The following is a 21,846-nucleotide window of genomic DNA, read 5'->3' as shown; positions in this document are numbered from 1 at the left end:
ACTAGATTATCTTCTTCATCTATACACACACACACACACATATATATATCACTAATCACAAAAAAAAAAAAAAGAAAAAAAAAATTATACACAGATGAACACCAGATTTCATCATCATCAACACTAGATTATCTTCTTCATCTACACACACACACACACATATATATCACCAATCACAAAAAAAAAAAATTATACACAGATCAACACTAGATTTCATCATCATCAACACACACAGATCTGTGTGTATACACAGATCTATACACACACACACATATATATATATATATATATATATATATATATATATATGAGAGTGAGAGAGCCACCAACCCGCCAACCGGCACCGCACTGCCATCACCGTCTCCTTCTTCTCTTCCTCTGCCTTCTCTCCTTCTTCTCTCCTCCTCTCTTTCTCGCATCTTCTCTCTTTCTTCTCTGTTTCAGAGAGGGAAATGAAAGAAAAGAAGAAAAAAAAAATAAAAAATAGAATACCCAAAACGACGTCGTTTTGAGTTTTTAAGCCAATTCGGAGCAAGAATTTTCGAGTTACAAGTATTATCCTATAAAAGTATGTTCCAGTTGTACTCTATCTATTTAAGTACCAGCTCACCTTTTCTCTGAGCTGTAAAAATGCCACGTGGTTCAAAGTTCTAAACGCGTCTCCATATTGGCTAGTTATGTGCGTCACACTGGCACCGAATTATATTTTCAGTTACCTTTTTTTTGACCTGGTATCTTTTGAAACCACCGTGTATCCAATAAAAGATAGATATTATATTATATTACTCCCATTTTGGTATTATTTATAAAGGAAAATGATTGGTGGCCCTAAAAAATTTGCCCTTAATGTCCTTAATTTCCAATTTTGGAAACTGTTTTCTTTTTTTCTTTCGTTTTTCCTTTTTTTTTTTTTTTTTACCTAAAATGGAATTTCGGGGCATTCGAGCCCCGAAATTACGGGCCCTCAATCAGCACCGTATTTATAAATTACTTATGATTATAATTATTTTAAATATGGAGTTATAATTTGTGGAAAAACTGAATTTTTTTTATTAAATAAGTTTTTTATTATATAACTATTCACAATCCTTTTAAAAATTATAATTAAAAGAGGGTATTTAAGCATTTCCAACTCTGATTTAATTAAAAAAAATGTAAAAGTTGTACATAATGTTAAATCCAATTATTGAGCAAATATTTCTTCAATATTGAATAATAAATATATACGAATCATCATTCAATGTAGCAACCCTCACAGTTCTATGGCCCCGTTTGGTAGAGCTGTGGGAAAGTGATTATAGCTTATAACATAACAGCTTATAGCTTATAGCTGTGAATATAAGCTGATTTTTTACTTATAAATTAAGCTTCTCTTCCCCCACTCAAAGAATAAGTTGATTTTTGACTTACAAAAAACTATAAGCTGTATTGTTAAGCTGAACCAAATACATCAAAATAGTTTAAATTAAGCTAAAAGCTAAAATAAGCTGGAAATAAGCCCTACCAAACAGGGCCTATGTATGTGTACTTACGGACCCAATCGGTTTGTCAAAATCGATCAATTTGACTCAATCTATTTATTTTTAAGCAGTTTCGATAGTATGGGTAGACAGATACGGATAGAGATTTTTCAAATCTGCCTATCTTTAAACAAATGGTGACCCAACCAAATCCGCTAACCCCCCTTAAGAAAATAATGCTTTATTTTTGTATTTTGTTTGTTAAAAAAGGAACATTTTATTTAGTAATAATATTAGGTATTTATGAAATATAAAAGTTTGGCATTTGTTTTAATTAAAAAAATGAAAAATAAAAAATTTTAAACTCAAATAAGGCCCAAAATAGTAAAAAAATAATTCTAAAATAGTTCACAAAAAAAAAAAGAAAAGAATACAACAATAAGGTTCAAATCACTAATTCAGTTTGTATCTACTCGCCAATCCGCAAAATTTGTTTAATCCGCATCTACTAATTAAGAGGATAAATGTGAATTGATCTTTTTCAATCTACCTACGTTAAAATAGATGACGAATAAGAAACCACCCTAGCTAACTCAATCCACAAGCACCCCTAATATGTGTAATCCACCTATAACTCTCCACCAAATCCAAAACAACAATGCAAAAAAAGTTTCATACATTTATCTCGAAACTTTTGCCAATTGATCTCAATCCTAAGCTTTTCCTTTTGTTCAGCTGGTCATCAGGTCACACAGTTTCGAGATATTTTTCGTCGTTGTATCAAAAATTTCAAATAGAAATACTACAAACTTAAAAAATTGGATTTGGCTTTTCTTCGGTTGTTATCTCAACTTAAGAGAGCGTTTGAATTTGGTACGCTCATTTTAAAGCTGATTTTGGTGATCCGAACCGTTCATCTTTAGGAGCCATTAAGTAGAATATTCATGTAAAAAAACTAAGATAATCTGATATCGATAGTTATATATTTGAATCAAATTTATATTATAAAAATGGATGACTATTTTTAAAATTAGATTTGTTGTCTATTTTTAAAAAAATAAATATTGTTCAAACATATAGTTACTAATATTAGATCATTTTGATTTTTTGATAAAATATTTTACTTAACAAATCTTAAAAAGTGAACCGTTCAGATTATTAAAATCGATTTCCAATAAGCCTACCATGCTCAAGGCTCTCTCTCAAGTTGACATATTAACTTGAGAAAAGCCAAATCCCAAAAAACAATTCATAAAACCAATAATAAAAAAAACAATATATAATTTGGGAAACACTATAAGTGCACACTCTGTATACACTTTATAACTAAAAAAAAAATGGTATAATTTTAATTTTTTGAGTCATAACTAAAAAAAAGAAAAGAAAAAATGTCATGATTAAACATGAGTCATGTCATAACTAAAGAAAAAAATTAATCATAATTAAATAAGAAAATAATATAATTAAAAATATATATGATACATTCTTTTAAAAAGATATATAAAAGTATTAAAATTTCTCATATAATTTTGATTCATCCTACGTATAGATTCATAATATAAACTTTCAATTTCTATCACTCACTTCAATTCTTGGCATAAATTTATAAATAAATGGGCTCGTTTGGGATGTGAGTTGATTTTTTTACTTTTCAATTATTTAGCCTGAGACTAAAAAGATTCGTTTGGAATAGACTTTTTGACTTTTTTTAATTTTTGTAAGAAAAAAATATAATAATTATAAGTTAGATGTGATGTTTTGTCTAATTAAACTAAAAAACTTACCTTATTTTTTTATAACTAAAATAGTAAAAAAAAAAAAAATCCCAAAAAAATTTATGCCAACCGTACCCAAATTATGATCTCTTAGATTTATCAAATTCCAAGTCACATGTTTATCATGTGGGAGCCAATTGTTGGTCGCAAATCAATGTCATAATTCAGCAACACACCATTCATGCTATATACGGTCATATTCTCTCATAAATTGTTATTTATCATATATATTTATATTTTTTAATCACTTCATATAAATAATTAAATTTCTTTTTTCTCTACTAACCATATTATCATAAAATATCATCTAACTATACTATATTATATTTGGTTGAGAGGTTTGGAAATAATTTTTTTTTAATCATATTATCATAAAATATCATCTAACTATATTCTTATATTATGTTTGGTTCAGAAATTTAGAAAAAAAAATTAAAAAAACATTATCATAAAATATCATCTAAGTATACTCTTATATTATGTTTGGTCAAGAAATTTGGAAAGAATTTTTTTTTAAAAAATATAAAATTATAGAAAATATAAATATATTTTATTAACATATCACATTCTTTTTTTTATTTTTATTTTTAAATTTTGTTTTTCAAATCGCTCAACTAAACATAGTGGTGTTTTGAAAAATTGGTAAAAATTTAATTTTTTGACTTTTTAAGTTTTTTTTTTTAATAATTTTTTTGACAAAAAGCTAGATTATTTTGGATAAAAAATTAACTTCTTTGACCAAAAAAATTAAAAAGTCAAAAAACTAATTTTTTTGATAACTTCCCAAACAGTAATGATTGAGGGCCACAATTTTTGTGGCTCAAATGGCTCAAAATTGTTAAAACGACGTCGTTTTGAGTACAAAACAACTTCAAAATTGTCAAAACAACGTCATTTTGATAATTTTGAACCATTTAAACCACAAAAATTGTGGCCCTCAAACATTTTCCCTTCCCAAAAAACCCCACAGTATCATATCATCCATATTTATATCGTATGTCACCCATTTTCTTGCACACAAGTCCCTTTCGCTCTTTAAAATCTGAACTCTTTCTCTAAACTCTTATGGTTTTCTTGAAAATGATTTTTTTTATATAATTGATTAACGTAAATCGCAGCGACACAGCTTCCTTATATTCATTTACATTTGTCTCTGTGTTTAAGGTCTAACATGCAAAGACTGTAGAGACAGAGTTGATTGACAAATAACTCTGAAACAGAGTGATTGGAAACTCAAAAAACAGAGTACCCACTGAGAAAATGAAAAACGAAGAGCAAGCTCGATCTCTCCTCGGAATCTCGCTCTCTAACAGACCCATGTGGCAACAATTTCTCATCTGCTCTTCTGGGTTCTTCTTCGGTTACCTTGTCAATGGCGTCTGTGAGGTAATAATCATCTACTCAACCCAAATGTTTGTTTCCCGAGAAAACTCGAGAAAAGATTATTATAATAGGATCTTGTGAAGTCTCTATTATTTTCTGTCCGAAAATGGAACAATCGACCACATATAAATGCAATAGTTGAGAAAATCATTTCGTCTCTTGTTTTTCAATGGTTTGGCACTAATTTTCTTTTCTTTTCCTTCAGTTTCTTAGTAACCAAACAGGCTTAATTGCTTTAATATGACTCTATGAGTGTTTTCTATATGATCTTGTAACAGATTATAACTCTATTTGGGGGGATTTTATATGTTACTCATCATGTCACCATCATCATTTTCATCTCTAATTTGATCATGATCGTCATCATTATCAATGGTTGTGATTTGTTTTACGTTGATTTTGTCTTGCATGTGTGCTCTACAGTAATCACTGTAAGAGAGGGTTCAAGAAAGGAGTTAGAAAATTCGAAAATCGAATTCTCTAGAATATGATGAGAGGCTTAGATTCTTCAATAATCTCAACTTAGGAACACAACAACAAAGGAGATGATGGAGATAAGAGATTGGGTGAAGAAGAAGGCAAAATGGCTAGAGAATAGAATAATGGCAAGGCTCTCCCATTGATCTCCCACTTTCACTCTCAAGGTTGATAATGGAGAAGGGAAATTAGTTCTTTCCCAAGAGTTAAAAATCTCCAAAATTCATCCCTTGTAAAGCTATGGGTGGGTGCTATTTATAGGCACCTCATGATGTAGGATGGAGCCCATGTGCAAGGCACATGGGGGATATTTTCTCTAACCACCTTGTCCGAGGGGGTGACCTCTCCGAGGAGGTGACTTCTCCGAGGAGGTGACCTCTCCGAGGAGGTGACCTCTCCGAGGAGGTGACCTCTCCGAGGAAGTGACTTCTCCGAGGAGGTGACCTCTCCGAGGAGGTGACTTCTCCGAGGATGAGAAAACCCCGAAGAGGAGATCAATCCCTCGGCGAACCCTTCTTCTTAGCCACACCTAACCAATGATCCCCAATCATCCCAAAGGGTCAGGGGTAGTCCCAGAGGACGTCCTGCCGCAAAATATTGCCGAGTCTCATGGACCCCCCGGGGTCGTGCCACCTCGACCCGGGTATAGGCTAGTTTAACCGAAGAGTGAATTTGTCTCCACTCACCGTCCTCGGGATCGGGTCCTTTGTTCGAACTCCATTACGCCCATGGTTCTGGTGCGTAGATCCCGGAAAGCTCCGAGCCCGCAAGTGTTCTGGGACTCATTAACGGAGCGACTTCTAGATTACGTCTGAATCCGTTCGAAGCCAAGTGCTTCGGATCTCTAGATTCGTGGGTCCGAATCCTTTCGAGTCCGAGTGCCTCGGATCTCTAGGCTTGCTTAATACCCTTTCGAGTCCGGGCCCGAGTAAGTCTCTAGGTTCGTGGATCCGAACCCTTTCGAGGCTTAGAGCCATTCAGCCCGTTTGACGGCGATAAATCCAAGCCCACCAATCTTGGACTTGCGATAAATTTGGGCCCACTAATCTTGGGCTATTGGGCCTAAATAATTTAGTGGGCTTAAATTAGCTCCTCTTACATTTGCCCCTTGCGTGTGCGAGAAATTGTAATTTTCTCGGACATGCATACTGTCATTTCTTCGACCCTGTTTCGCATCACGTTCCCCAAAAAAAAAAACATTTTGTCACGACAGAACCTATGGATAAAGTTGATGACGTACTTCAATTTACAGAAAAAATTGACAAGCCAAAAATTTATTTTTTTGTACTCTTTTTTTTTTTTTTTTTTTTTTTTTTTTTTTTTTTTTTTTTTTTTTTTTTTTTTTTTTTAACCTCACACGTGCCTTTGTTGTTTGGCACACACGGATAATGCTCTTTTTTTTTTTTTTTTTTTTTATTTAAGGAAAGTGCCAAAACCCTAAGCCTCACCAACTTTTGCACAGCCGCCACACCCACTTCTCACTCACCTCTCTCTCTCTAGAGGCCCAGACTTCATCTTCTTTAATGAGGGTCTGCTGCTACAATACCAGAGGCCATTGCCGTGCCCTCCTTCAACAAACAGCCGAAGACCCGCACCTTCTTGCACACTGTCGGCGGCCAAAGCTTCGGCTACCACTAGCGTTGCGGCAGCTCTCCGTTCTTACTGAAGTGGCCACCACCCTACGGACCGTCGGCTTCTGCACGAACCCGCCGTGGTGCTGTCCCGTGCGTGATCATTTCAACTCACGCAGCTCGTCTGTCTCACGCGCAGTTCTTACACCGCCGTTGCACCTGTCAACCGTAACCGACTAGCGATGACCACGCCGCCCCCTCAACGTGGCGTGGGTCTGTCCGTGGCCTTTCTCGCATACTGCCGCTGGTTCTCTTCCTCTCTTTTTATTCGTTTTAAAGCTTTGAATGTGCTGGTTGCTGGTGCTTGCTTTAATGTCCAGAATTTGGGCAGATTATCTTTCATTATGAAAGTATAACTGAAAAAGAATGCAGACAAGCATAGCAACAGAAATACCCGGGAACAGAATGATATCACAAGCCCGACCATACTCGAAGTAAATGCGACTGTCATGAACATGATGTTGTAGAAAGAATTGGGCAGTCGGTCAGGACACAATATTATATCTCGAACGCTGAAATATTCAGTAGATTCAGAATCTGAGTGGCTCAAATTGAAAATACTTGTATACGTAGAAGCTGCAACTAAGGTCGAGGCTGTCATCAACACATTAGAATTTGAGATGCACTTCCTTTTTATGTTTCTTTCTTCATTTTGTTTATTGTTATTCGGAGTATTCAGCAGATTTAAGGAGTTGAATTCCCTCCCATTCTCAGTGTTGTTCACTGGTTGCAGAGCTTCATCTTCCCGTGGAATCTGGGTCAGTGTTTCACTTTCAAGTTTAATTGAACAGAGCTCCGTTAGGCTGAGGGAACCTGCACTGTTGGCAACAAGTTCATTTTCAAGATGATCATGACAAGCGATAGGATCGTCCTCGATCGTAGGCTTCACTTGTAAACCAGAGCTCTCGAATACCAATTTCATATTCGTTTGACACTTTTTTTTTTTGTGTGAATATTGGAATAATCAATGTTGAATCCTTGCTAATTTTATTGAAGAAATCTGGCTTTGTTGTCTTGAATCCATGCTATTGAATCTTGAACCTGTGCCGATAATTTTGACAATAATTTTGACATACATACAGGTTTGATGTTGAATAATTAATTATTGTCTTGTCGATCTTGTAGATGCTCGGAAGATAAATAGTGGATGCCCGATGCTTTGCCTTCGTCTTCGGCTGTTCAACGCGAACCACACGTCGCCCACTCAACGCGATATGTGGTTTTTTGCCTAACACCATCCAGCTCGTTAGTCTCACAGCCCGGCGCTATTTTTTTTCAGAGTTTGAATCTCGGTTTTTGCATACTCACTGGTTCCAGTTCCGATCACTGTTGACTTCGACGGTTCCAACGCACACCACACACGTTCGCCCTCTCAACGCAACGTGTGTGGTCCTGCCAAGCCTAGCCCAGTCTTGTTGATTACAGTCTGTAAAGCCTCTCTGATTTCAGCTTAAATTTCCAGTATCGGCTTCAGACTTCACCTCTCTAACTGCCCAAATTTGTAAGTATGAAATTCGGCTCCCTCTTCCTCTCGTTGAATAATAAAGATGATATATTGTTGTTTGTTTAAATAGATAATTATTATTTGTTGATGTTGCCCCATTCTGATAATGCCTGAATCATGATCTGAAATTGATATTGTTTGTCTCAGTTGTCGGCTTTGCTATTTCAGGCAAATGAATTCTTGATTGAAATCCACGACGTCGGGGCCTTTGGAACCCGAACTAATGAGAGCAAGGGCTGTTCCTCGGAAGTCCGAACAGAAGCAAGACTGTCCCTCGGGAGTCCGAAGGTAGTACACACCCTACTTTGGCAAGAAAGATTCCTCTGGAAGATAACCGAGTCTACCAAGCTTGCACCAACAGAAATAAAGATTGTCTCCCAGAAGTCCGAGCAGAAGCAAGGCTGTCCCTCGGAAGTCCGAGCAGAAGCAAGGCTGTCCCTCGGAAGTCCGAGCAGAAACAAGGCTGTCCCTCGGAAGTCCGAGTGGATGCGCACTTCTACTTCGGCAGCTAATGGAAGCAAAGGCTATCCCTCGGGAGTTCGAGCAGGAGACAAGGCTCTCCCTCAGAAGTCTAAGCAGAAACAAGGCTATCCCTCGGAAGTCCGAGTGGATGCACACTTCTATTTCGGTAGCTAATGGAAGCAAAGGCTATCCCTCGGGAGTTCGAGTAAGAGTCCACTCTACTTTGAAAAGAAAGATCCTCGGAGCTCGTATTGATGAAATCAAGAGCTGTTCTTCAGACCCGCACTAATGAGAGCAAGAGTTGTCCCTCAGAAGGCTCTCCCTCAGAAGTCCGAGCAGAAACAAGGCTGTCTCTCGGAAGTCCGAGTGGATGCGCACTTCTACTTCGGCAGCTAATAGAAGCAAAGGCTATCCCTCGAAGCTCGCACTGATGGAAGCAAGATCTGTTCTTCGAAAGTCGAGGCGGAGAACACACTCTACTTCAACAAGAAAGATCCTTAAAGCTTGAACTGACAGAAGTAAGGGCTATTCTTCGGAGGTCGAAATGGGAACACACACTCTACTTCAATAAGAAAGACCCTCTAAGCTTGCATTGATGGAAGTAAGGGCTATTCTTCGGAAGTCCGAGTGGGAGCACACACTCTACTTCAGCAAGAAAGACCCTCAAAGCTTGCATTGATGAAAGCCATGGCTGCTCTTCGGAGGTCCGAGTAGAAGTATACTTCTACTGTGTCAAGAAAACTCCCTTCAGGTTGGTAATTGAGTCTACCATTCCTTTTTCTTCTTTGAGGGGCAACAAAATTGAAAACTGTTTCAAGCAAAATAACACAATGAAGATATACAATGTAGAGAAAATAACTTTTAATGGAGATACATAATATGGAGGAAATAAATTTCTTCATAACATAAGAAAGATAGAACTTCATGGACAATGCAGTAAATGCAAACTGTAAATGTCATAGATAGACTTCTTCCGTGGAATGTTGACATTTGCCCCTAGAGTTGCAAGATCATTTGGAAAGCTTTCACCAGCTGCTCGGGTTGTGGCCATCATGCACCATCATAAATAGTACACCATCTTGCCTCCTTCTCGAACTTTCATCACCTTCCGAGGAATAGGCGGACTTTCTGGTCTAGACATTGCCCGCTTACTTGACTCTGCCATCAGCTCCTTGTCATCTTTGATATCCTCCCAACGAGGAATTTTGACCCCTCGAGGCTTAGAGGTGGTGGGAACTTCTTCGACAGCCAGTTCGGTGAAGTAGATGGCATCAGAATAATGAGCTTCATGGATCTCGAAAGGCCTTTCTGTAGCCTGAATTGTCACCGTCTTCTTTCCCCATTTTGCCTTAACACACTGATGATAACTCGATGGTACAGCCCCATATCTATGCATCCAGGTCCTCCCTAGAATGATGTGATAATTTGTCTCAGAATCGATAATATGGAACTTGGTGGCCGAGCGAATTTTTCCAACGGCTAAATCAACTGTTACGCATCCGATAGTAACTCTCCTTTCTCCACCGAAGCCAGTGATGACTATCGGCTGCTTCACAATGCGTTCTTCAGAGATTCCGGCCTTTTCTAGAGTAGCGCGAGTCATAATGTTGATAGAGGCTCCACTATCTAGAAAGGCCCTTTTGAACTCAACCCCGTTAATAAAAGCAGTCACATAAAGCGGGCGATTGTGAGAAAAATGATACTTTCGATCAACCTCGGAGAAAGTAATGGCACTAGATTGCTCTTTTGCCTTCCTCGGGATAGATCCCTCAGTCGACATGCATTCCTCATGGTGTGCCTCGGCTATATTAATGATAGACTTGGTGATTTCTGTTCTTGCCACCTTGGAAAGTCCAAGCTGGTCAAAGAACTGCTTGAACTTTACACAGTCTTGCAAGGTTTTGGCATAGTGATCCGGATCTTTTTCCACTCTTGGAGGCTCGTAGTTAACCATCTCCTCGGTCTCTTCAAAATAAGATGCCACATAAACATGGTGTCCTCCTCTTCCGTAGTACTCTGCTCCTCCTTTTGGATCAAAGGGATCTTCGCCATGAGTCATAAATGTTCTGCCCTCTGGATCGAGAGCACTTCCATAGTAAACTTGCTCACCCTCTGGCTCGAGGATGTCGTCCAGATAACAGTCATCGTCATCAAGATTAGCGATAGCCTCGATCATTGGGCCTTCATAAGCTATCATAGCAACATTTTTGCCCTTGTCTCGGTGTTGAGGATATGGTTGTTCTCGGATGTCTTGAGTCCCTCGCTTTTTGAACCTCAATTCGTCTGCCTCGACTTTATCTCTGAAGATTTTCCTGAGAGTCCAACACTTCTCTGTCGGATGTTTCAATGTACGATGGTAGACACAAAATTCAGGGCTCTCACGGTCCTTTTTTGATGGCATTTCTTCAACATAAGGCAATTTTAGCTCTCCGTCAGCCACCCATTCCTTAACTAGAGCTTTCACTTCCTCGATTCCACATGGATAAGAAACATTCCCCTTTTCACCATTATATTGCTTTCTTTTCTGGCCCCTATGACCTCCTCCTTGTGAATTTCGAGTATCCGGGGCAGAGGCAGCAGCAACGGTAGGTCCACGAGATGACTTGAAACTAGTCTTGTAACTGGCTTTAAATCCGGACTCCTGAGCCTGAGGGATGCTAATGTTCCGAGCTGCTTCTATTAATGCCGAGAAGGTGGGTAGCTTGTGGTTAACTAGAAACATTTTGTACCTGCTCAATGCCCCTTCTAGACAAATTTGAACCAGATAACTCTCCTCAACTGCTTCATGACAATCCACGGCCTTGTCCTGAAACCTTTTGACGTAGTCAAGGATGTCTTCACTTTCTTGTTGCTTCTCTTTACACAATGTAAGTGTGGTCACCTTCTCCGCCACTTGAAAGAACTTGGAGTGGAATTTGTTAACCATTTCCTCCCAACTTCGGACAGAGTTTGGGGCCAAATTAACATACCAACTATATGCTCGGTCGGTGAGGGACTTAGAGAATTCTCTCAGTCGGAGGACGTGGTTTGAACCATGAATACCTAGAGTCTCGATGAATCGCACAACATGTTCTCGGGCATTTCCTTGTTTGCCGTCGAACTTGATGAACTTCGGCACTGTATACCCCTCAGGGTATGGATAGCTCAGCATCTCAATGGGGTAAGGCGGCTTGACGTCTGGATCAGGCAAAGAGGGTAAGGTCCTCTTGCCCCGTTCAAGATCGAACATGGCCTGCACATCGGCGAGAGTGAGAAACTGTTGAGGGAGAGAGTTTGATGGTGGTATTCCCGGGACTTGGCTTATGTACCCGAAGACTGAGCTAGGGGCGTCTTGGCCATTCTGGTGCTGCGAATTCATCATTGGTGAGGACATTTGACGATACTGGCCATCAGCGCCTATAGACATGCCAGTTGGTGATGGGATATTGAATTGAGGCCCGTAAAGTCCACCGTACGGCGCCGCTATACCGGGTTGTGCTTGCAGATTTGTTGTTGGCACCAAAGGAGGCCCGCTTGGTGCTTGGGTAACATTTACTGGTGGCGTGACAAGATTATGTACGGGCAGAGCTCCCTTTTGCGCCATCACGCTCCTTATGTTTTCCTGGACACCAACAGTCGCCGGAGCACCATTCATTACACTAGAAACTCCCCTAGTCACCATCGGATCTTGGCTTGGCACGCCATGGAGCCCGGGTATGGGCAAATTGCCGCCGCCTACTGTGGTTTGAGCATGTGTTACTGTGGCCGTGTTGCCATGAGCCATAGGCTGATTGGGGCCTACTTCTCCTTGGATTTGATTTTGCGCTCCGGCGAGAATAACTCCACCACCAGTTTGATTCCCGTTTGGCGCCGGTGCAAAGTTAGAACTCATCACCAACATGGTGTGAGTGAGATTCTGAAGAGTGGTAAGAATCTCTTGCTGAGTATTCTGAAGTCCTTGAATGGCTTCAAGCAAAAGTGGTTGATCTGGAGTCATGGTTCTGTCATCACCACCATTAGAGGATCCTTGTTGGTGAACTTCATCTTCTCCCGCCATCCTTGTTGGAGTTGTGTGGATTCCAGATCTCGTTGAGACCATTAACCAATCCGCCTCCCCAGCGGAGTCGCCAAAATGTAAGAGAGGGTTCAAGAAAGGAGTTAGAAAATTCGAAAATCGAATTCTCTAGAATATGATGAGAGGCTTAGATTCTTCAATAATCTCAACTTAGGAACACAACAACAAAGGAGATGATGGAGATAAGAGATTGGGTGAAGAAGAAGGCAAAATGGCTAGAGAATAGAATAATGGCAAGGCTCTCCCATTGATCTCCCACTTTCACTCTCAAGGTTGATAATGGAGAAGGGAAATTAGTTCTTTCCCAAGAGTTAAAAATCTCCAAAATTCATCCCTTGTAAAGCTATGGGTGGGTGCTATTTATAGGCACCTCATGATGTAGGATGGAGCCCATGTGCAAGGCACATGGGGGATATTTTCTCTAACCACCTTGTCCGAGGGGGTGACCTCTCCGAGGAGGTGACTTCTCCGAGGAGGTGACCTCTCCGAGGAGGTGACCTCTCCGAGGAGGTGACCTCTCCGAGGAAGTGACTTCTCCGAGGAGGTGACCTCTCCGAGGAGGTGACTTCTCCGAGGATGAGAAAACCCCGAAGAGGAGATCAATCCCTCGGCGAACCCTTCTTCTTAGCCACACCTAACCAATGATCCCCAATCATCCCAAAGGGTCAGGGGTAGTCCCAGAGGACGTCCTGCCGCAAAATATTGCCGAGTCTCATGGACCCCCCGGGGTCGTGCCACCTCGACCCGGGTATAGGCTAGTTTAACCGAAGAGTGAATTTGTCTCCACTCACCGTCCTCGGGATCGGGTCCTTTGTTCGAACTCCATTACGCCCATGGTTCTGGTGCGTAGATCCCGGAAAGCTCCGAGCCCGCAAGTGTTCTGGGACTCATTAACGGAGCGACTTCTAGATTACGTCTGAATCCGTTCGAAGCCAAGTGCTTCGGATCTCTAGATTCGTGGGTCCGAATCCTTTCGAGTCCGAGTGCCTCGGATCTCTAGGCTTGCTTAATACCCTTTCGAGTCCGGGCCCGAGTAAGTCTCTAGGTTCGTGGATCCGAACCCTTTCGAGGCTTAGAGCCATTCAGCCCGTTTGACGGCGATAAATCCAAGCCCACCAATCTTGGACTTGCGATAAATTTGGGCCCACTAATCTTGGGCTATTGGGCCTAAATAATTTAGTGGGCTTAAATTAGCTCCTCTTACAATCACTGAATCTGAACTCGGAAAATTGGATTTTTGTGTTAATCTTTAGAAAGGTTACCTTTGAGCAAGCCTGTAAATTTCTTTTGGTTCTTGAATTGCTTGATATATTCCTTAAATTATTCTACATAATTTAGTCAATCTATTTAATATTTTTTTACCTACTTATTATTTAGTCAATCTGTTTAATTGATCCAAATTAATATTTTTACCTAATTTTCCTAATTTAATTGGACCTAATATACCAACTTATTATTTAGTCAATCTGTTTAATTGATCCAAATTAATATTTTTACCTAATTTTCCTAATTTAATTGGACCTAATTTACCCAACCTTGCATAGTACCACTCTGTTTTTATAGGTTTTTTTTTTTAATTATTATTTTTAAATCATAATAATATGGTCTACTACACTTGCATTTACCAGTTTGCCGCTTGATTTGAATATATTTTTGGGACATTAATAAATTAATTTCGGCCAGTCTCTTCTATCCCAAAAACAAAAAGGGGGACTTGCAGGTCTGTCCTATGGACAGACTTAATACCCAACAAATCATGTTCCAAATTAATAAGTCCACGTTTCCAGTTTCACCTTCACAACCCAACCCGCTAACCTTCGATTTTAATTCACGCCGATTCTCACAATAAATTTACAGCTTTTCCAATGATTCTTAACAGCAAAAAGCACAATTTTCAGGATTAATGTGTATAAAAATCTCACTCATGATTTGTTGGGTAATAACTTCAACCAATAGGACCGGCTGATAATTTTGTCAACAAATTATGCTACTAACAAAGAAAAACATCACAAAATGCAACAGAGACCCTCGCAAGCTTGTGGACCCTACACAATATGAGATTTGCAAGCATGCGAGCGTCTGTGTACCATTCTGTGATTTGTTTTTGTGTTGTAACATTGATGTCGCCAAAAAAATGTCTCTCCCTATGTTTCATCACTCATCGCAATCACACTACATCATTTTCTTTAAATTAAAATGAGATCGTGTGGCCCTAAATGGATGGGAGAGGGGACACCTTTTTTGGGGATAGAGGATACCCATGCCATTTATTTTCATTATTGGAGTAGAATCCCAAAAGCAAATATTGTTCACGTCTATTTAATTAAAAACTGATTTTGAACTTATTTATTGCTTCATTTCAGGAATATGTGTATAATAGGCTCCAATTCAGGTTAGTTCTACCTCTAAATTCTTATATTTTGTTTGTTGATCAATGTTTGAATTTTGAGATTTAATTGAAGGTTTTATATGTTAATTTGATACAATTCCATGGTGCTTTACTTCTTACAGCTATGGTTGGTACTTCACATTTGTTCAAGGATGGGTTTATGTTTTGTTGATTTACTTACAAGGCTTCACCACCAAGCAAATGGTGAACCCATGGAAGACTTACGTGAAGCTCTCTGCGGTGCTTATGGGTTCGCATGGACTTACCAAAGGTTCTTTGGCTTTTCTTAATTACCCGGCGCAACTTATGTTTAAATCAACCAAGGTAAATAGCAGACCCAAATGGGTTGTGTTTGATCAAAGTTATTCTTGAAAAAGCATACTACAATAGCAATGATTTGTTGATTTGATTTGTGTTTGTTCTATTTGACGATTTGCTTTTGTCTTTCTTGGAGAGAAGCCAAATTGAGCCTTATGAAAGTTCTTGGTTCTTTCAATATATTGTATTAGGTCTGACGTTCTATTTGTTTGGTGGAAACCATTTTTTGAAAAATATTTTTCATAGTTTTTGGTAGTTGGTTCAATGGGAAACGAAGATCAACAAAAAACGAAAGTCAATGAAAAGCAAGCTTATCTGGATGGAAAACGTTTTCACTTTTGAAAAATGACATATTTTCCAGATTAAAGTCTTATGAATGCCGCCACTGCTACCATCACTGCCGCCACCACCACCACTAATATTAATTTCAAGGTTGCAACTAAACATAGGAAAACGTTTTATAACGAAAAATGTATTCTGTCAAAACAAACGGACTGTTAATTTGATGGATGTTTCCTAAAAAAAGCACCTAAAATTGGTGTTGATAATGCATTATATTATTATAATGATCGGATGTTTCTGGATTTCAGTGTTGTTTCTATTGATTTATCCTGCAATCAACCATGAATTTGTTGATGCTGGTCGGAGAATTTAGACAGATGTTATCTCTGTTAATACTATACCTATAATACTATACCTATAATTTAATACTATAATACTATACCTATAATTTAATACTCTAGTGATCTGTAATTGATCTGTAGCTCGTTGTTGCTAGCCTAGCAATAGTTGTTGGCAGATAGACATCTTCTTTACACCTTCTTTTCCTTTTGCTTTCATTTGTATATTTCATTGGTTCATCATTTTGTCTTGTAAAACATCTCCTATATAATGGAGGCTCCATTTGGTTGCAATATACATCAAAAACACAGAGCTAATATTTGCTCTCTCAATCTATCTCAATTTCTTATATGGTATCAGAGCACAGGTTTTCTGCCTAGCCTCTTCTTCCAACATATTTTTCTGCAGACTGCATTTCATCTGTATCCCTTTTTCGTCCATCTCTGAAATCCAGTTTTCACCACACCAGAGCCTTCGTCTCCTCCAGACGATTCCAACGCCACCAATTTCAGTCCAATCCGACGTTCCACGCGCTCTCACGCGCCACTTTTGTGACGGCGCGTCGCCTGCCTCCGCCTTCCGCCTCACACGCGCTCCACGCGTCCTCCACACTGTCCCGTGCTAACGTACGCCGCACACTACCTTGCTAACGTGCGCCGCGTGTTTCTGACGTCAGCACACGTCAGCCTCTCTGCTACCGTGCACTGCCTGCCCTTTCTTGCTAACGTGCGCCGCGCCCTTTCTTGCTAATGTGCGCCGCGCCCTTTGCCTCCCATTTTTGTGCCTCTGTGGTCATATTTTGGGTCGTTTTACTCCTTTTCCCACTAATTTCGGCCTTCTGAATTCACTGGTAACCTCGGTTTTTTCAGATTCTACCTCCATTTTTCAGATTTTGCTATTTTTCCCTCATGGATCGCCCGGATTCCTCTTCTCACCCTATTTCCGTTATTCTTGACGGGACTAATTATGTCCTTTGGGCACAAGCCATGTCTGGCTTCCTTAAAGGCAAGAAACTTTGGCGTATCATTACTGGGGATGTGTGCAAACCAGTCCCGGCAACCACGGAATCCGCTGCCACGGACTCTGCTGCCAAATATATCGACCGACTAGAAGATTGGGATAGTAAAAACTATCAGATCATCACCTGGCTTCGCAATACTTCTATTACATCCATCAGCCTTCAGTTTGGTAGGTTCCAACTTGAGTCTGCTTCCTCTCCAGCCAAGGCCATCTGGGATTTTTTGCAAGAACGCTATCAGACTACTGGTCTTGCTCACCAATATCAACTTCTGAGTCATCTTCACCGTATGCGCCAAGAAAGCACTCAGACCATTAATGATTTCCTCTCCCAAATGTATTATGTTTGGGATCAACTCGCTCTTTTTTCTGGGTGATTCTCTTATTTCTTGGCGCAGTAAGAAACAATCTCTTACTGCTCGTTCTAGTACCGAAGCCGAATACCGTGCCCTCGCTGATACTACTCAGGAGCTTCTCTGGCTTCGTTGGCTTCTTGCTGACATGGGTGTTACTCCCTCTGGCGCTACTGCCCTCTTTTGTGACAATCATAGTGCTCTTCAAATTGCTCACAATGATGTTTTTCATGATCGCACCAAGCACATTGAGATTGACTGCCATTTTATTCGGCAACATGTTACTCATGGTACTGTCCATCTCCATCCGATCTCTTCTGTTGATCAACCTGCTGATATCTTCACCAAAGCTCATTCTCCTGGCCGCTTCGTTGACCTTGTCTCCAAACTCAAGTTGGTTGATGTTTGTCCTCCTTGAGTTTGCGGGGGGATGTTAATACTATACCTATAATACTATACCTATAATTTAATACTATAATACTATACCTATAATTTAATACTCTAGTGATCTGTAATTGATCTGTAGCTCGTTGTTGCTAGCCTAGCAATAGTTGTTGGCAGATAGACATCTTCTTTACACCTTCTTTTCCTTTTGCTTTCATTTGTATATTTCATTGGTTCATCATTTTGTCTTGTAAAACATCTCCTATATAATGGAGGCTCCATTTGGTTGCAATATACATCAAAAACACAGAGCTAATATTTGCTCTCTCAATCTATCTCAATTTCTTATAATCTCTATTCTCTGTTCTACCTCTTCAGCAGCTTGTTTATGCTGAAATCAGTTTGCATTGTACCAAAAAATGTGGAATTACTGAATTTAGTGGATGATTTTAAAGCATTTAGACTACCCACTTGGGTATATTATTTGATGAATTCTTATTACGATTTGTATGTCAATTTAGGCAAACTTCTCTGATTTTTACAGTTTGTTGTATTTTATAGATTCTTCCGGTGATGATAATGGGTGCTTTCATACCCGGTTTGAGACGGAAATACCCTCTTCACGAATACTTATCAGCCGTTCTTTTAGTAGTGGGTTTGATCCTTTTCACTTTAGCTGATGCACATACTTCACCGAACTTTAGCTTGATTGGCGTTCTAATGGTGTCTAGCGCTCTAGTAATGGACGCCTTTTTGGGCAATCTACAAGAAGCAATCTTTACCATGAATCCCGAAACAACACAGGTGAGATGTTGATTTTCTCGAAGAAATCTGGATTACATGTTCGTATTTTTTTAACTTTGTTTCTGTCTTTTTGTACAGACGGAGATGCTCTTTTGCTCGACTTTGGTTGGTATGCCATTCTTGATTCCACCCATGCTTTTAACAGGAGAATTATTCAAAGCATGGAGTTCATGTTCTCAGGTAAACATTCAAAAAAATCTTTGTTTCTCTCTTCAAATGTAATATTTGTAATTACTTTCTTGTTGTTTATGCAGCATCCTTATGTGTACGGCGTGTTGGTCTTCGAAGCAATGGCGACATTTGTTGGCCAAGTGTCTGTCCTTTCCCTCATTGCGATTTTCGGTGCTGCCACTACTGCAATGGTAGGTTTATTTATGTCATTAGCTTGCGCAATTCTGTTATATCTGTTTATGCATATATGAGAGACCTTGCATAACATGGGTAATTATGATATAAATTTGTTATAGGTAATTATGATATAAATTTAAACTTGGTGTCATGTACGATGCTAAAAAAATTTGGTAAGGGAAGGCCAAGGTAAGTGTTAAAAAAAAAGGGAATAAAATTATTTAATCCAAAAGCGTTATAAAAAAAATCTAATAAGAAGAAAAATCAATAAATCTATGTCATTCATTTCTTAATACTTGTTTCAATTATTTGTACAATTTTAGAGCTATATAAATGGGATCTTAGTTTATCATTGATTTGGCCACTGCTTTAAGGCATTTTATTCATCTATATAATTTATATGAGGGTAAATTACATTGACCTCTCTTGAGGTTTGAATAAATTATAGTAACCTGTAGCTTCCCTAAGGTTTTAGTTCACATAACACAGTCTTCCTTTCATCAAAAATTCATTAGTCACATGGATAGAAAAATAATGCCAAAATTGTAAGTCTTGTTATATTTTTCCAAACCTTAGAGGAGTTCAGTGTAATTTACTCTTTATATAAATAAAAAATCTACCTCTATGATTTTTATATTAAAAAAACAACAAATGATTTTTACATACGGTATAAAATAAAATAAATATATTAGTGCTATGACATAATATATTAATAGTTAGCTCTCATCCTATATACATTGTGGGAATATTCATGAAATAGAGGACTAATAAAAAAAATATAGGAAAACTTGGGAGCATCATTTCATATACAATGTATAAATACTTATAAAATAGAGAAGATTTACAAGAAACATTTTGGAAAACTTAAGTTTGCCCTTGCTTAGTGTGATGTGGGCCACATCCATGATGAATTTGACCGATACATTTTGAATTCTGAGTATTTTTCTAGATAAATGTAGCATTGTCGATCTCATAAAGATTAGATGAAAGCATATTACTGGATTATCAATCCTCAATTAGGTTTTTTTCATCTTGGAGATCTTGGATTGGATCTCAAGGATTTTGCTCAGATATCATAAGTATGGGTTAATGAGAAAAGCTTGATCTATCTCATTATTGAATTTCATTATGACAGGTGACAACGGCAAGAAAGGCGGTGACACTACTGCTATCATACTTGATATTTACGAAGCCATTAACCGAACAACATGGGACTGGACTTTTGCTAATATCCATGGGAATTGTATTGAAGCTTTTGCCAGATAACAAACCACCCAAAAGAGCCCCAGCCTCATCTTCCATGGCCAAGATCGAAACGCCGGCTTATAGCGAAGAGAATAGAACTCGATTTGAAAATGAAGAGAACAGGCCCTTGGTTTGAAAATATAAGAGGTGCTTTAATTGTAATTTCTAATTTTCTCATCTAATGTACTGGCCTTCAAAGGTATTATATTATCTTGAAGTACAAAAATTAATAAGATATTTGAAGGATTTCCCCCCCCCCCCCCTTTTTCTTGCCTTTTCTTGTTAGGGATAGGCTTTTTTGAAGTAGTTGTAATATGGGCCTTTTGTCTGGAATGAAAAATGATTCTAGAGTTTTTTGTGGCTTGATAAATTTGGATTTCATATTAGGGGGTGATTTATACGTTGAATTTGAGTTGAATTTGAATTATAGATTTAAATAGAGATTTAAAAATAAGAAAAATAAAATAAAATAAAAGAGTTAATTTATATTTTATTTACATGATCATGAATTTCGATAGAGATTTTTAAAAAAATAAAAAATAAAAAATTTATATTTGATTTATACTTGTCTTATCTTTTCTTTTCAAGTTATTAAAGTTAAAGTTACGGTATTATTGAAAGTTATGATCCATTGGTAGGGTTGGTCTAAATTCATAAAATCAAATCACATTATGGGGCCCACCAGAGCTATCTCTTATTTGGGATTAGCCTTTTTTAGAATTTTTCTTTTGAAATTTTTATAAACAATTCTGCTACAGATCCCCAGTGGGGGTCCCCCAGTGAGGTGGCGAGCTCTCATTGGCTGAAACTTAAAAAAAAAAAAAAAAAAAAGCAATTTTTTTTTTTACCCAATCACGGAGCGCCACCTCACTGGGGGTCGACCCTCAGTAGGGGTTTGAAGCATTTTTCTTTTTATAAAATAGTTTCAAAAGTTTTAGATTTTTAAAATTACTTGACTAGATGAATTAAAAAAAATAAAATAATAAAAGCAAAAATTGCATTAAACACAAAAAAGTCAATATATATATATATTATTTACTGTTATTTTGGTCTTTTTGAATTTTTTGATTTCTTCATTTTTTTGATTTTTTACTTTTAAAGTTCTTTTGCATTAGTGCAACTAACAAAGTTTTAAAAAATAATAATAAGTTTGTTTGGTTTTAATTTTCTGAATTCAGTTTTTTAGAAATTGAATTTTTTATTTTTCGTATTTTTTTGTTTTTAGTGAATATTTTTAAAATTTCAAACAATTTTTTTTTAATAATTTTTTTAGATGTACCTTACTTACATATATCTAAATAGTAATATATATATATATATATATATATATATATATATATATATATATATATATATATATATTATATTTTTTATATTTAGCGAATTTTTTAAATATTTTCTTAGTGAGAGGTCCACCATTTGTGAAATAGTTTGGTGATTTTCAACATTTTGTTTCCAATTTTACCTATTAATTTATCTGTTGGCTTTTTTTTACTATTTGTTCAAATTTATATCTATCTGTTCAAATTATTTTCTATTTGTTCAATTTTTTTTATATATATGTTCAAATTATTTTCTATCTGTCAAATTGTTTTTTTCTATCTGTTCAAATTTTTTGACT

The 21,846-nt window shown here is 37.8% G+C and overlaps 1 protein-coding gene across 1 annotated transcript; it reads left to right on the top strand.

Annotated features, from left to right (window-relative positions):
- Window positions 1-4,241: 4,241 nt before the first annotated feature.
- LOC114270037 (UDP-galactose/UDP-glucose transporter 4) lies at window positions 4,242-20,578 on the top strand. Its single transcript, XM_028211423.2, has 7 exons — window positions 4,242-4,621; window positions 15,110-15,138; window positions 15,258-15,459; window positions 18,390-18,632; window positions 18,711-18,812; window positions 18,887-18,994; window positions 20,116-20,578. Exons 1-7 carry the CDS (start codon window positions 4,496-4,498, stop codon window positions 20,359-20,361), a joined length of 1,056 nt encoding a protein of 351 aa, XP_028067224.1. The 5' UTR covers window positions 4,242-4,495; the 3' UTR covers window positions 20,362-20,578.
- Window positions 20,579-21,846: the final 1,268 nt, after the last annotated feature.

The sequence above is a fragment of the Camellia sinensis genome, chromosome 5, assembly GCF_055761805.1.
Source record: "Camellia sinensis isolate YWXY chromosome 5, ASM5576180v1, whole genome shotgun sequence".
Taxonomy (NCBI): Eukaryota; Viridiplantae; Streptophyta; class Magnoliopsida; order Ericales; family Theaceae; genus Camellia; species Camellia sinensis.
This window is presented reverse-complemented; position numbering and strand designations above follow the sequence as displayed.